The sequence below is a fragment of the Microchirus variegatus genome (genome assembly GCF_963457635.1).
Source record: "Microchirus variegatus genome assembly, chromosome: 12".
Classification (NCBI taxonomy): domain Eukaryota; kingdom Metazoa; phylum Chordata; class Actinopteri; order Pleuronectiformes; family Soleidae; genus Microchirus; species Microchirus variegatus.
This window is the reverse complement of record NC_139813.1, coordinates 16,136,412-16,151,909: the sequence shown is the minus strand read 5'-3', so window position 1 is coordinate 16,151,909 and position 15,498 is coordinate 16,136,412. Positions and strand designations below refer to the sequence as shown.

General features: G+C 41.3%; 2 protein-coding genes across 2 annotated transcripts; one reads left to right on the top strand and one right to left on the bottom strand.

Annotated features, from left to right (window-relative positions):
* The first annotated feature begins 5,622 nt into the window (after positions 1-5,622).
* Positions 5,623-10,992, top strand: eif2b4 (eukaryotic translation initiation factor 2B, subunit 4 delta). The gene is made up of 13 exons (XM_083898442.1): positions 5,623-5,667; positions 6,188-6,225; positions 6,338-6,518; positions 7,199-7,414; positions 7,494-7,576; positions 8,303-8,394; positions 8,509-8,623; positions 8,923-8,999; positions 9,089-9,191; positions 9,292-9,419; positions 9,539-9,716; positions 9,833-10,013; positions 10,677-10,992. Exons 1-13 carry the CDS (start codon positions 5,646-5,648, stop codon positions 10,874-10,876), a joined length of 1,614 nt encoding a protein of 537 aa, XP_083754568.1. The 5' UTR covers positions 5,623-5,645; the 3' UTR covers positions 10,877-10,992.
* Positions 10,993-11,676: 684 nt separating this feature from the next.
* atraid (all-trans retinoic acid-induced differentiation factor) lies at positions 11,677-14,643 on the bottom strand. Its single transcript, XM_083898275.1, has 7 exons — positions 14,523-14,643; positions 14,207-14,340; positions 13,166-13,234; positions 12,902-12,973; positions 12,705-12,826; positions 12,518-12,618; positions 11,677-12,430 (listed from the first exon to the last, which is right to left on the bottom strand). The coding sequence occupies exons 1-7, from the start codon at positions 14,619-14,621 to the stop codon at positions 12,326-12,328; spliced, it is 702 nt and encodes a 233-aa protein (XP_083754401.1). The 5' UTR covers positions 14,622-14,643; the 3' UTR covers positions 11,677-12,325.
* Positions 14,644-15,498: the final 855 nt, after the last annotated feature.

Below are 15,498 nucleotides of genomic sequence, written 5' to 3'. Positions count from 1 at the left end.
ACTCAAAAAAAAATTGAAAATCAAGGATGTACACCATCGTGCCATGCTCAACCCATATCCAAAATTTTAGGGCGATCTGACTTACGGTCAGCGAGATATGCCTGTCACAGACAGACACAACTTGCTTTATATATAGAAATGACCACCAGCTGCCTTTAAACTGTGAATAAACTTAACTATGTGATGTATTTTGCTATTAAACTTGTTATATCTTGACAAAGCAACCATACGCTATGCAAAATTCAATTAGACAAAACAGTTAATGTTCTATCAGATTCAGATCAGTTTGGTTCATATACAGCATGTTTACAGTGAAATTTCAGGGTGTTTCCTCTAATGTTCCCGGCTTTAATTGACGATGTTGTCCCATGTGCGATACTTGGCTCTGGTGTCAGCTGCCAGTTTATTTATACCAGTCAAAATCCATACTATCCTCCGCTCGGGGGGGCCTGAAGAAAGTGCTCTCGCTTCAGTCAGTCGCTAACCTCTATCTGCTGCCCTGAGGGAAATCACCACCTTCTTCCTAATAAAAAGAGTGTGATGTGACATTGGCAGAGGAGCAGACCGGGCCTATGACAGAGGGGGAACAAAGTGATTAGCAAACGGGGGCCCTAGTATGTGAGCACGGGTTAAAAATAACCTTGTTGACTCAGTTTGTAGATCGCATGCAAACCCGGGCCGTGGAGTTCCTGTGCTGTCATGAGCTCATTTTGGCTCAATTCGTCTTGAAAATGACTGTTGGGTTTGTCGAGGAGTGACATCCCGATCATTTTTGAGCAGTTCAAACCACAGATAACACACACACACCAAAGAAGAATCATAGAGTAAGATGAGATCTTTCGCATGATGCTTGACCCATGATGAAAGCGAGGCACAAGCTTAGATGAGGCCACTTTGGCCGATGTGTGTGTTGGCGCGTGATAACGATCAGCTGTCCCGTTGTTCAGAGGAACAGCACGGATTATGATTTGTGTCTTAACCATTGTGTCCGGTGCAAGTGACCACTAACAATCCACTGCTGATATTTACAGCGCACAAGGCCAATGCGTGCATAGCTGACATTAGTGGAAATGTTAGCATTCGTTGCACTGGCTGGCGCAGCGCCATGGGAAATATCGAACAACTGTCCAATTTAGACAACATCCTGTGGCGGAATAAGAAAAGGGAAGAAAAAAAAACAAAACAGGGAGCTATACAAAGATGAGATGGGGCTGCTATTTGTGGCCCAGCGAGTGCCTCGAAAATAGCGAGAGCGTTGGGTTTCAGTGTAAGCCCTTCGCTCTGAGCTCGAGCTTTCTGTGAATGAGGCCTGGGTTCCGATCGCACCCAACCCCAGCGCTGATTTTAGAACACAGGTGTTGACCTTAGTGGAGCAGCTTGTGCTTGCTGCAGAGGAAAATGAACCCTTCAGCTCGGCCCGTTTGCCTCTATGGTATATACTGGCACATTTACGCTGTGGAAACACATCTAACATGTAATCGGACAATCATATGGAAGCAACTCAGTCTGCTGAAGAACAAACTGAGCATCAGAACGGGGAAAAAATGGTGGTTTACGGACATCTTTGGATGTTGCATGGCTGCAAGGCCTCATATGAGAACCCTTTTTGGATCCAAGTTGAACCTTTTTATGAAGATTCCACCTGGAACCCTTTTGGAGGGTTCCACGAGGAACCCCTTTAAAACCCTTTATTCAGGAAAGGGGTTTTAAAGGGTTCTCTGGATCAAAATGGTTCTTACTGGAACCATTAGTGTTACCAAGAACTTGGAAACTTGGAAAAACCCATTCTTTGGGAAAGGGTCTTTTAGAAGCAAATGGTTCCAGGTAGAACCTCAGCCCTTTTAGAAGGATCCTTTTGGAACCCTTATTACTCTTAGAAATAACACACGTCCTCACACACCATCCAACCTCTGATCGCCGTCAGACTTCAGTGTTTCGGAGCGTAACCACATGGTGACGATTCCTTCTTGTTGTCATTTAAAGTCACCTCAGCTCGCCGCCATCACGTCACATGAATTCGCCCTGAAAAGCGCTTCCATGGGCGACAGCGAGCGTCACTTTTTCCGACGCTGTAAATGATACAATGAAAGGAAAGTGAAGCCCAACTGAATCCAAACTGGGATGAAACTCAACCTTGGCTTCAGCTGTGGCTCGTGGCGGGCAGTGACTGCTGTTCTCACTGTGCCCCCCCCATAAAAAAAAAAAAAAACAATAAAACACACCCATCATGCAGTTGCTTCCTTGTTTCTCTGTATCCCCTCGTTTTCTGCCCTCTTTTTTTTTTTCCTCCAAAAAGGAGCCATTGACATTCGGTGTAAAATGGAGGCAGGGTGGGGTGGTGGAGTGGATTTGGGGGGGGGGGGCTGCACAGAGTATAACGGCAGGGGTGTAGGGTGTCTCGAGCCCAGTGTGAACAGCTGAGAGGTGTGATTTCACAGGCTGGCTCCCCCCTGTCAGGGCCCTGATTGGGCCGGACAGGAGGCGCAGGAGAGGCCCGGGCTTCTAAAGGACACCAACAGGTGGGAGGCCGCTTTGGAGGGGGGCACTCCGGGGCGGGATAGAAAAGGCCGATCTGCAAGGCCTGTTGTGGGCACAATCCACTGACCAGAAGCAGAGGAGGATGGTTGATGGCAGGGGAGCTGAGGTGAAGGAAAGGTGCAGGCGTTAGGTTGGGAAAATGGAAGTCAGGGAAGTCCAGGGTCAGTGTGAGATGAGTTGGGCTTAAAGGACTAGAGTTTAATCTGAGTTGTGGTCAGTTTAGTGTTACTGGTGAGCAAATATCTCAGGGGTTTTTCTCTCTGGGTTTGAGGCCTAAATTGCAGCCTTGTGTGAGTGAACTCAGGTGTCAAAGCAGCTGTTAGATTTTTACAACAGCAGCACACGCTGCTGACGGAGCCTCCCTCCCCGACACCTCGGTCAGGTAGAAGGAAAGCTGAGGTGTGAACACAGGAAAGAATTCAGGAGATTTGGACGCTCTTAACGGCCATTTGGTTTTTGACGCGGCAGAGGTCAGATTTATCAGGGCAGTCACCACTAAGATAGACTGTCAGAAACCTTCCGTGTGGCCTCAGACCTTCACTCTAAAAAAAAAAAACCTGAAGAGGAGACGCAGCAGCGCTCAGTGAAGGTGAGTCAAACGTGTATCTAATGAATCTATTCTGATGTAAATATGCTCTCTTTATTATGTCATTGTCCTTATTTACAAAGGCTGTTTGTGCGCAGTCGTTGGCATGTTCAGGAAATAACACAGATTGTGACCTTTGTGTGCTGGGAGTCAGTATTTGCCGCTCCCTCCAGAGTTATGTACACTCACTCGATCACGGTCATCCATCACAGAGCTGCATTAATATTACACTTCGCTATGATTATTATGATGTTTTTGCTACTATCAGAAGACAACAGAGGGGATGTGCTAACAACATCTATATTTTAAACTTCTTTTTGAATTTGTGGCGCAGAAGATCGACGCCACCATCATGTGTTCCTTTAGCCCCATCCCTCTCTTCCTCTCTTCCCTCTCTTTTCCCCCCTCTGTCTGTCACAGTTAACTATTGTTGAGCCGCTTGTTCCCGCCGCTCTGCATCTGCGGCTGTGAAAGGGTGCTTTGTGTCCCAGTCCAGTTGTTGCCCCCTTGTGAGGACATGCTTCCTTATATCCCCATATTAATGCACCACTTATGGAATGTAAGGAAGTGTGTGGTTACGAGGGGAACGTGACACGTCGACCAAACAACCGTGTGAGGAGGAGAAGAAGAAATGATGTGTATTTTTTGTATATATATATAAAACACATGGAGCTGTATTGGATGTCTTTGTTTAATGATTGAGTGTGTCGGAGTAAGACAACAGGTGAAAGGCCTCTTCCCTCTCCCTCGGCTCAGGCACGTGCACAGTTAACATTACTCCCTGAGCCGCTGATCGGGGTCTCAGGGACTTCTTGAAAAAAAAAATTCCTGCCCTGCCCCAACTGCTGACAGTCAAGGAGGATTGACAGGCCACAGCTGTCACCCATTATAGCAACCACAGGACTTTCAGGAAAAGGCGGAGGGGAGGGTTGGAAGGGTTGGAAGGGTTTGAGGGAAGCGATGTCACTTACCATGAGGGCTCACTTCTGTAGGCTGCTAAATCTGAATGTTCTGCTTGGTAACGCGTGTGTTACATCAACGCAGGCTCTTAAATAATGTCTTTCTTTCTGTGTTTCAGGTAAGGTTGAGGAGGACGTGACGCGGCGTGACTACTTGCAGATGATGATGCCCACCTCCTATTTCCCTCTTATCTCTCTTGTTTTCTCTGTAAACATCCCTCACCTCCTTGCCCTCTCTCTCTCTCTCTCTCTTTCTCTTTATTGCTCTGCCTCTTGCAGCTGAAGCAACACACCTTGCTGTGGCTGGTCAAACGGAACCAAGTCAGGTGTTTCTGTGAGGTTTGGTCCCCTTCAACCAGCTACTGCGTCGTGAATTCAGTCAGCAGACACCGCTGTGGAATCAAAGAGGCATTGGCGTTGTTGTGTAATGCTGCGTAGTCTGGAGGTGGTCGTCGAAAAGCATAATTGTTTGTTTTCCATAAGTGGCTAAAGTCTTTGTTTGTTTCCCGCGTGGCGTTGTGAGTTTGAATAAGAATATACTGTATGTAAATAAAAGATTACTGCCGAAATACAGTGGTGCATTCAAATGTCTTCATATTGTGAAACCTCAACAAACAAGACATAAAGAATCAAAGTCCAATTCAGAGGATTAATTCTGCAAAAAACATGATGCTGCTAATAATATACTGCAGGTTTATATCAAAAACTGTAAAAATCTCAGTTCTGATTCAGGATTATCTGATTTATTTTGCATCCTCAATCCTCAAGTTGAAAGTAATAGACTATAATATATGCAATTTAACTGTACTATATATTATTTGCCAAATAGTCATAATATGACTGAAATGTACAGCTTTGAATAATAGTGGAATTTATGGTCCATTCTATAATCAACCATAAACACTGGCGTAAAAAGTCTCATGAATATGCATCAAAGCCTCCTTTCATAATGACTATAATGATCACTTGTTATTAAAACTGTTAACTAAGTTATTGGATGAACTTCATTTCAGTTTCATTGTTGAAATAATGTTGTGATGCTGCACTGCATTCTATAGAACAGTGGTCAGCAATTGGTGGCCCATGGGCCAAAACTGGCCCATCAGCATCAGTATCTGTCCCCGGCAGATGATTTAACAATTCTGATACATTTAAATTAAATTATTAAATTGAATTATTGTATTATTTAAATAATATTAAATTATTAAATCATTAATTATTAAATAATAACTTAAATTATTTGCTTAGCTTCACAAACAAGTTTAAATTTCATACAGTTCAGAGCTTTTATTCTGAAAAAATATGCAAATTAAGACTCATATCATAAACGTCATAACGGTGAGATTTATTGCATAAATATTTTATTAGATTGATTTAGAAACATATTGGGCATTTGTGTAATTTCAGACTGATATGAGTCCAGCGAGTTTTTACCAACACATTTTGAATGGCGGCGCATGCAGCGCTATGTTTGTCCACAGGGAGGCGGTGTGAGATTTGTCCTCTGTGGTTTCAGCAGCAGCAGCTTCTGCAGAGGAAGTGTGTGAAACGGCACCGTAAACATGGCTGACAGTGGAGTGACAGGTGAGTTCGGGAGTGAATAACAGCTGTACTTTTCGTTCACGTCCCGCTCTTTTTGTCTTGTTTGACCGCGGGCGTGGAGTAACGTTGTCTCTTGTTGTACTTGTATTCGTGGTTTTCTCGTTTTCTTCTGGTTTGGTATCTCGCAAAGTTAAAATCCAAATGCTAGTTGTGTGCTAACATTAGCATTCCACGCGAGCCCTACTGTGCGCTCGCGGGAGACGTTGCTGTAGTTGAACGACAGATAAACAAATGTTTTTACATTCAGATATTTTAGTTAAAAGATACGCTGCAATATCTGTGTGCGCGTATGTGTGTTACGGTTGTAACTGCTCTGCTGTGACCGTTGAAAAGCCGTCTGGTTACTGTGCGGTTTGTGTGATGCAAGCCGAGCCAGTTTAGTGTCACACACAGGAATCTTATATTATCACCAAAACTGAACAAGTGAAGCTATTAACTGAAATCAGACAAAGAATAGAAGTTGATAAACTGATGTAATACTGTTGGTTGTTTGCGTTAACAGATGAGCCTGTCAATAAAGATGAAATTGAACGATCAAAGGTTAGTTTTTCCCCTTGTTTTCAGAGTTCTACATTAAAGGTTATGAGCTGGCCCGATTTTATAGTGCTTTGTTGATCATCTCACTCCTTTTTTTGGACACATTCACTGGCAGAGTGAAGGCAAAGAGCTGACTAAAGAGGAGAAGCAGCGGCTGAGGAAAGAGAAGAAACATCACAAGAAAAATAAGGAGAAAAAGGATGACAAGGCTTCGCAGGAGAGCGAGAAAGAAAAGAAGCCTGTCAGCACAGATGCTCCAGCGTCACAGCCTCCATCACAACCCACAACACAGAAAGGTGCTCATGAAATTAATCAGTAACCTGTTGTTTAATTTTAACCATTTTAATAATGCCACTAATCTTAACCCCACATTTGTTTGTGTGCATCGAGGTTATTATACTTTAAAAAAAACACGATAACGACACTGAATTGTGTATTTATAAAACTTACTAAAATGGTAGCGTAAATGTGCTCAGTTTTAGTCTTTGCAAATGTATTTCAATACCTTTCATACTTTTTGGGTTCATAATGTGTATATATTTTTTTCTCTGCTGGCACTTTTGAAAGGTTGTATTTGAGAAAAGTACCCTAATGTATGTGTCTCATGAGGGTACTTTGTTATGTATATTATATATTATTATTTGTGTTGTTATGTTCATGTGTGTCATGCATATTTTACCCTTCAGTCTACTTTCTTGTAGACTGTTATATTAGATCCGGGGATTGTTTCTTCATCATGTTCTTATACATTTTTAAAATTACATCTTTTGCTGGGTTTTAATGAAACAACTTTATGACAAACTTCCACCTGGCAAACAACAAATACTAAAACTAATAAAAACTTAACTAAAACAATCTATTTACAAAAAAATAAAACTACTACCTCGAGCAAATCCTCTCTAAAAATTAAATAGTTATAAACAAAAAGTTAAAACTAAATAAAAACTCAAACTAACCTCGTCTGTATCTCCTCCAGCTCCTTCATCAGTGCCTACTCCTGCACCAGTTCCCGTGCCTGCCTCAGAAGCCGCCGTCGCTGCAGACAAGCCTGCTAAAAGTAAAGCGGAGTTAAAAGCCGAGAGGCGAGCGCGACAGGAGGCAGATAGATCGTCCAAACAGGTCAAGAAGGGAGATGTGGGTCAGCCGGCTCCCACGAGCAAACCCAAAGCACCACCCAGTGAGCTGCAGCCAGGTACTGTAACCGTGACGATACATGTGAAGGTACAGGTTACACACTCATCAGAAAGATCACCCTCTTGATGCATTTTCAGTGGTCAAGAGACTTCCAGAACATATCCAAGCAGACAACCCAGATGTTTTAAGGAAACTAGCCAAGAAGTTGGAGAGACAACAGGTTTGTGCATTTTTCTAAAGATCTATGCTTTGTCTGTTTCATGACAGCTCCCACTAGTGCAATTTTGAAAATATTAAAACAAAACGCATGTTTATGCCTCTTTATCCAATGAGAAACGATTGAAATAGAGTGGAAATTTTGTCAGGATCATCTTCAGAAAATGATATACCACGTGTGGTGCATATAGAATGATCCCAAAATAATTCTAGACATCGGAGAAAAAGACAAAAGTGTACACTGTGGTTTCTGTTCTAACTGCATGTGAATGTACTTAACATTTCTTTCAGACACCAGGTTACAATGCTGATGAAAAGGTCCAGGTCTGAGTCTATAACGTGTGCGGTTGACATTTGTGTCATTTTGTTTTGTTTGACAACCTTTTGTAGCTCTTATTGTTTTCAACAATAGTCAATAATTGGAACGTTATGAAAGCAGATGGCATTGTTCAGTCTGTTTGGACAAAGGCAGCATGCATGTGGGATGGTGTTTTTTTTATTTTTTCTCTTTGCTGTGCAGGTCTTAAATTGTAAAACATACTGCTCCTCTGTTTTTGTGTGGCAACTATTTACAACAATTGTATACAAAATTAAAGTTAAGTACTATTTTTGCCTCACTAGTAACTCTTACATCTCCCAGTTTTCCACATAATTTTACCCACAGGTTTATATTTTAAATGTCCAGGCTGTGCCGATTCATGATTCTGGATTATAATCTGCTTCATTTCAGATCCCACTTCGCTCAGACTACGGCTACAAAGTCAGTTTGTTTTCCCACCTTCACCAGTACAGTCGCAAAGCTCCTCTAACACAGCTACTCAGGTACTGATGTCATCCGAGAAAAGTTTGATTTATGTAGCAGAGTAGACCGTGAACATATTCACCGGTTAAATTCACAATTGGTTTTTTCTTTCTTTCTTTTCTTTTTTTGTGCAGCATTCCTTCCACAGTGATTCATCCTGCTATTGTACGACTGGGCCTCCAGTATTCACAGGGCATTGTGGCAGGATCCAACGCTCGCTCTGTAGCACTGCTGCATGCCTTTAAACAGGTAACGACAACAAAGCAACATCTGCTTCACTACATTATATATGTTTGTGTTTGACTGTGTGATAAAGTGCAGTGAAAGTACAAGTTTAAAAATAGAAAATAAGCTATAACTGATACAGAAATCATTGTGTTCAGTTTTATTGTTATTACAAACAGGAAAGTATAGAGAGAACAAAAGGATAGAGCGTCTGTGTCTGAGGTTTTTCATTTTTTATTGAAGACAGATTGAAAAAGATTAAAGTTAAAAACCTACACTGTCATTAATATCTTGCATTTTCCATGTTTTTTTTGTATTCTCAGGTAATAAGGGACTATACTACGCCTCCAAATGAGGAGCTTTCAAGAGACTTGGTGAACAAACTGAAACCTTATATCAGGTATACGTATTTTTAAATTATAGCAGAACTATGAAGGAACTGCTTATTAATGTTTTAACTAAAATAAACCCTTGTATATTTTCTTGCAGTTTTTTAAATCAGTGTCGCCCCCTGTCAGCCAGCATGGGCAACGCAATCAAATACATCAAGAAGGAGATCTCTTATATTTCTAGTCAAGACAAAGAAAAAGAGGTTATTGTTTGGTCAGAGATCATAAATGAACGTTACAGACTTTCAATCTCCCATCTCTTCCCCCTCCCCGTCGCCTCACATTCTCTCCATCTCTGCTCAGGCAAAAACCAAACTGCTGAACTGCATCGAGAGCTACATAAGTGATAAGATCATTCTTGCTGCTATAGCTATTGCCAAGTATTCCATAGAGAAGATCAGCGAAGGAGACGTCATCCTAGTTTATGGATGGTAAGACTTTTTATTGTTGATTTTGTCTCTCCCCTCAAACTGCCACCTTTCTTTCACATTCTTATTTAAAACCACCACATTTCGTGTGTTCACCTCTGCTCTCGTCCTCCTCCGCTCAGCTCATCACTGGTCAACCACATACTGTGCGAGGCCTTCGAGAAGGGCATTAAGTTCCACGTGATTGTGGTGGACAGCAGGCCTCGGCTGGAGGGCAGAGAGGCTCTGCGGCGTCTGGTCCAGAGAGGCATCAGCTGCACTTACGTCCTCATCTCAGCCGTCTCCTACATCCTTCCAGAGGTGACCATGGAAATTGTAGCACACTGAGCAAACCATTAATATTCTATAATTTCTATTAAAGCAGTTTTTTTGGATCTAGAAAGAGTAGCGATTCACGCTTCTGTATTCTCTTTTAGGTATCGAAGGTGTTCCTTGGTGCTCACGCTCTGCTGGCCAACGGTTACGTCATGTCTCGCGTGGGGACGTCACAGATCGCCCTGGTGGCCAAAGCCTTTAACGTGCCTGTGCTGGTGTGCTGCGAGACCTACAAGTTTTGCGAGAGAGTGCAGACGGACTCCTTCGTGTCCAATGAACTCGGTATGGAAACAGTCCAGTGATTCATTGCATTTGTGAAGTGATTTTTCATGCTTTCATGTGTCTCGCCACAGCCGCTAGAGTAATGAGTGCTGCTGCTAAAATGAATCCTTAATATCAAAGCCAATAACGATTATCACTCGCATGAATTAATATACAATGATTAATAGGGATTTTAAAGATATAATATGTAACAATTGTGTATTTAAAGATCTAACGACTCATTTTATATATCTGTTGAGTAGTGTGTTTACATTTGCCAAAACATCTCCAATCCCTAAATCCATAGAAATCTGTATTTTGATGAACGATAGCAGACATTTTGTCCGTTTTTGGGCAAATGTCAAAATGAGGAAGAAAGTATTAGCCAGTGTGTTGTCCTTTTATTTTAATGCGTGTGTTTGTCACTTATGGAGTGCAAACACACAGGGGAACCAAACAAGATAACAATTCCCATGATGCCACGCTGCCTCCTAACATCATCATCTTTTGTTACCATTTTCAGAAAATCCCAGTGGCAGAAATGACATGCTGTGTTTAATTTTAAACTAGACTTAACTTAGACTTTAGACTTAACCAAATTTTGGCACAACAGCACTGCTGCTGAAAAACACTTCATCCATTTTTAGACGTGACTTCATTTTTAACACGACTCGTTCCCTCCAGATGACCCCGACGATCTCATCGTGACCCGGAAAGGAAAGACTCAGCTGGAGCACTGGCAGCAGGTGGAGTCTCTCGGCCTGCTCAACCTGGTGTACGACGTGACGCCGCCCGATTTCGTGGACCTGGTCATCACAGAACTGGGAATGATCCCGTGCACCTCTGTCCCTGTGGTGCTGCGAGTCAAAAATGTGGACCAGTAAATTCGAAAAAACCTCCCTATCTCTTGAACCAAGAGCCTGTGGAGAGTTGTGTGCATGAGTGATTGCACACAACACAGAATATCGTGCTTTAAGCATGCAATAAATATATATCTGTAATGGCATAGGCTGTGTTTTTGTGGTAAAATTGCATCATTAGAGTTTATTGAGGCAAGAAGCCTCGTTACATTTTTTTTTTTAATGTTAGTGGGAGAGAGATTATTAATAGAGTCGACTCATGTTATGAGCTTTTCCCCTTACAACTGAACGTTTAATTGCCAGTATTTAGAGCAGAACATTTCCACTATGGTTAACAACAACATGTTCTGGTTGTCAACCACACTATGCAGCTTTAATCTCGCCATTAAAGGCTTTTTTTTTTAATTACTATTGAAGCTGCAGGGTTTTAAAGGGCCCTTAAATTCTTTAGACGACGTTTTAACGATTTGATCAATTGAACAGGATAAAATATATTTGGAAAAAGTTCTCAGATGGTTTGCTGTTGCATCCTCACGACAAGTTCATCAACTTTCAAATTTAATGACCAAGGAGACCAGATTTGTTTGTTCTGAGAAGTTCTAACTCAAAAATTAAAGGACAAGGATTTGAATAAAATTATAAGGGGATGTAGGTCATGGCCAAAGAAGGCATTAATCAGACTGTTGGTGATCCAGACGTTGAGGTTAAAAACAAAACCCTGTATACTATCCTTCGTTGGCCTCATTTTGCCTTCATGTTGACACCAAATGTCCGGACATGTTCATCGGTCTATAACAGATCTAAAATCACACATGTGCTGTTTTGAAATCTTTATTAAGATGAAGCTTTGATGCTTCTCGTGCATCTGCGTCAAGACGCTGAACAAACGAAAACAATGACAAAATAAAAGGAGCCGAAAGGAGTGTAGCATTCATTCATATATTACTCTTAATACAGAAAACCTCAAAGCTCAGCTTGAAATTTCGATTCTCTGCCGTGATGATGTACTCCCTGAAGCTGGCTACATTTTTTTTAACCTGTCCCGAGTAAAATACATGTTCAACATACAGTGGATTGACATGTGTGCATTTTCCCCTGTGGCTACATCGTGTAAACAAAAGTCAGTGTATGTTTGACACAGTTAACAGCAAGCAAAAAGAAAAAGGTCAGAATGTTGTTTACTACAACCTTCGTATTAAGATCTTGTGTCAGTTTAATACATTTAAAAGTGTTTTTTAATTATTATAATACAGGTGAACACCTCTTGGAAACAATTCAGAAATAAAACAGTCGAAATTCCTCAAAAATAAAACATAGCCGCCCCACAAGGATTTAAAAACAACACATCTAAATAAACACAAGGGTCTGCTCAGACTTGGCTTCAGCATATTTCCCCTTTCAGAAAAGTCAGTTTCTGCTCAGTAGGTCACTGCAAGGTAACGGTTAAAAAAGAAAAACCCAGTGGACTGCGATTCAGAGTGGTTTGACCTTACGTCTCTGTGTGACCCACAGCAGGAAGGAGACGACGACTGTGGACGCCCCAAGAGGCCCAAACACCTGCAGCGCCGGGAACTCCCCCTAATGTCAAAGTCAAAGAAAATGAATGTGAGACAAAAGTCAAGTGTACTAGTGTTGGATTCTGACGAAGCTGCTTCCAAAACTGACCTCTCGCAGACACTTGTATCCATGATAGTTCTTGGCACAGCTGCACTCAAAGAATCCTGGTCCATAGGGGGCGCAGAACGAGTTCTCTGGGCAGTCGATGGCTGAGGGTCAACAAGATGTCTCGTATTACCAAAGAGTTCTGCAGGTTCAGATGTGTGTGTGTGTGTATGAGAGATGGGGAACTTACACAGCTCTCCAGTCTGATTACACATGCTTTTCTGGCCGTTGCAAAGACGACTCCTTTTTGTTATCTCCACCTTTGACCAAGACATGTTGCCTCCGGGACAATCTATGTCCACTGGCAAAACCCTAAGGAGACAATTTGATTTAGAAAAAGAAACAAAGCTCAACACAATCAACTGAGAGTAGGAATAATATACTTACATGTGATTTAACTTGGTGAAGCCTTGGAATACTGCGTCACTCAGGTTGACAAGAGGGTTAAGTGAGAGGTCTCTGCAAAACAAAGGTTTACAAAACAACGTTATTTCAGAAGGGCAAAGTCAAATGGTTCTTTGTCAGTAGAAAAGATTTTATTTGATCCTAAAAAATCTTGCCTAAGAGTTTCTTTTGATCGCACAGAATCAACAGGAAATCCACTGCACTACGTGTCGTGTAAATGAGTATGAAATAATTTGCAGTACATACATCATCACTGCTGCCGATGCCTCGTGAAGATCCCCCATGTGAGTTAACGAACAATTGGAGAGATCCAACCTTAACACAAAACAACACAACACACGTTAAATAAATCGTTAACATAAGTTGAGTTGCAGAAAAACTGTGCTTTATATTATATGGTGTTTGACGACGTCAGACCTACAACACTGGTGACCTTTAAGAGACACTGATGACACAGCAGGAAAAAATGTTTCCTCGTCATCACATCTTAAATGTATCGCTCATACTGAACCCCCACTAATATGGATAAAGGTCATAATCAAGAGGGGGGTCTGCAATCCATATTTTAGTGGTTATTATTATTAACAAATCTTTTTTAACTTGTCTGTTGAGTGTTCTTTTGTTCCAGAACTCAGGAATACCTAACTCTTTTGACATCTTCTTGATGGACACATGGATGCTGGGCATGACACTCAGCTAAAACTAAGAGTACGAAGGTCAGGAAGCATAAGCTCAATCAGTGTAAGGATTATGACAAAAATCACTATGGTCATCATTTTTTTCCATGCACATAATTAAATCTGCAATGACCTTATCCCTGTCTCACAAACACTCATATAAACACAATCTGCTGGAGAATGATGTTTGCAGTTATTGATATTAGATGCCATAAGTTGTCTTTGTTGTAGTGTCTGTGTATTTTGCTTGCTTATTTATTCTTGTTGTTAGATTGTTGTGAGGTGATGCATGACAGGAACTTGCGGAAAACCAGTCCTTAAATGAGCCAGACCGGTTTAAACATTTCCACTGTTCCTTAAAATCATTTCCTTGGCCGCAAAAAATATTACTAGTTGTTAATTAACTGAAAAATTAAAGCTACATTTATCATAGTATCATAAAATACAGAAACAAATTAAACGTATCAAATAATAACATAGTAAGCCACTAAAATATTGTCAATGTTTTATGTTTTATTTAGTCCCTTCCGGCTACATCTTCCGCAAATCTGTTTACAAAAAGCAATGTTTGTATTTCCTACAGACCGTGAAGGCAGCATTAAAGTCCTACCCGATGATGCGTTCAGGGTCGGTTGTGTTGTCATTTGTTACGCAGCAGCGTCCGTCTATCCGTCCAGCGGATACGGCGCAAAACTGTCCCACTGCGGTGACATTGAGGACAGTCCCGCTGCACAGATTACATACCTGGAGTTACAAATGATAAAAAGGGGATCAAGAAGAGGATCGTAAACAACAACAATCGCAGTCGTTTGAGCAGCTGCTATAATGTACTGGCCACCACAACATGTCGTTCTCACAGCGATTCGTTCGCATTCACTGATTCTTTCAAATATCAAAGCTGTCAGGACGACAAACACAAGTCTTACCTGCAGTTCAGTCGACTCACAAGTCGCGTAAAAACATAAATTAACGATGAAAATAAGCAACACAGCTTTCAACTGGTTGCACCCAGCTTTCATTTTCATCGACTGAAGTCATGTGACTCTACTGTAGCCGACATGTGACCGGAAACTGGCCCAACACTTTACCCAAGATGTCTAATTTGATTTTGCGCTGCAATTACGCATACACTAAAATAAGGGGTATTTAATCGAATGTTATTTGCGTCTCTCGTGACTAGAACAACAGGATGAGTAAAGAACAAATAAATTATACACATTACATTGATATTCATGCCAAAATATGAAAACTATGTTGAAATAATGAATTCTGAATAAACACATACTGGATTTCATTTTTTTTTTTAACGCAAGCAGTGTGAAATTATGTACATGTCGTATTTTTATGATACATTTTGCGCAAATAATTAACCAATAGTTGTGTTTCTTTTGATTTCTGACATTATTGACAAAATTTACGCATTTTTTTTCTGTTTAATGAATTTTAGGCTGCGCTTTCACTGTCACTTTGGGATGCACCAAACATAAGTGGGGACACGGAGTTAGAGTATTTTATTATGAATAAAAATTCAATCCGCATCGTGTTTGTTACACTTTTTATTATTGTATATGACACAAGCACGTTTTGTAATTTAATGAATTTGTCGTAAAATACGTCAGCAATGTTGTATTTTCCTGCCCGTAGTCAATGGCGCACCCCCCGGCGGGGGATGGAGATGGTTTGGCCCAGAAGAATTGTTGCAATGCCTCTTGATGGGCCAGTAGACACAGCGAACACAGATTTCCCTGCTGCTGGTCGTGGATTTGCCTTTTCTGCGTTTTCTGTGACATTTTTTCTCAGCGTGGGCTTCGTCAGGTTCTCTTCAGCGAGTGTAGGAGAAGAAAAAGACACGAACAAGAAAAAACGAGTGGAACTGCTGCTCGTTTCATGTGTCGGAAGGTT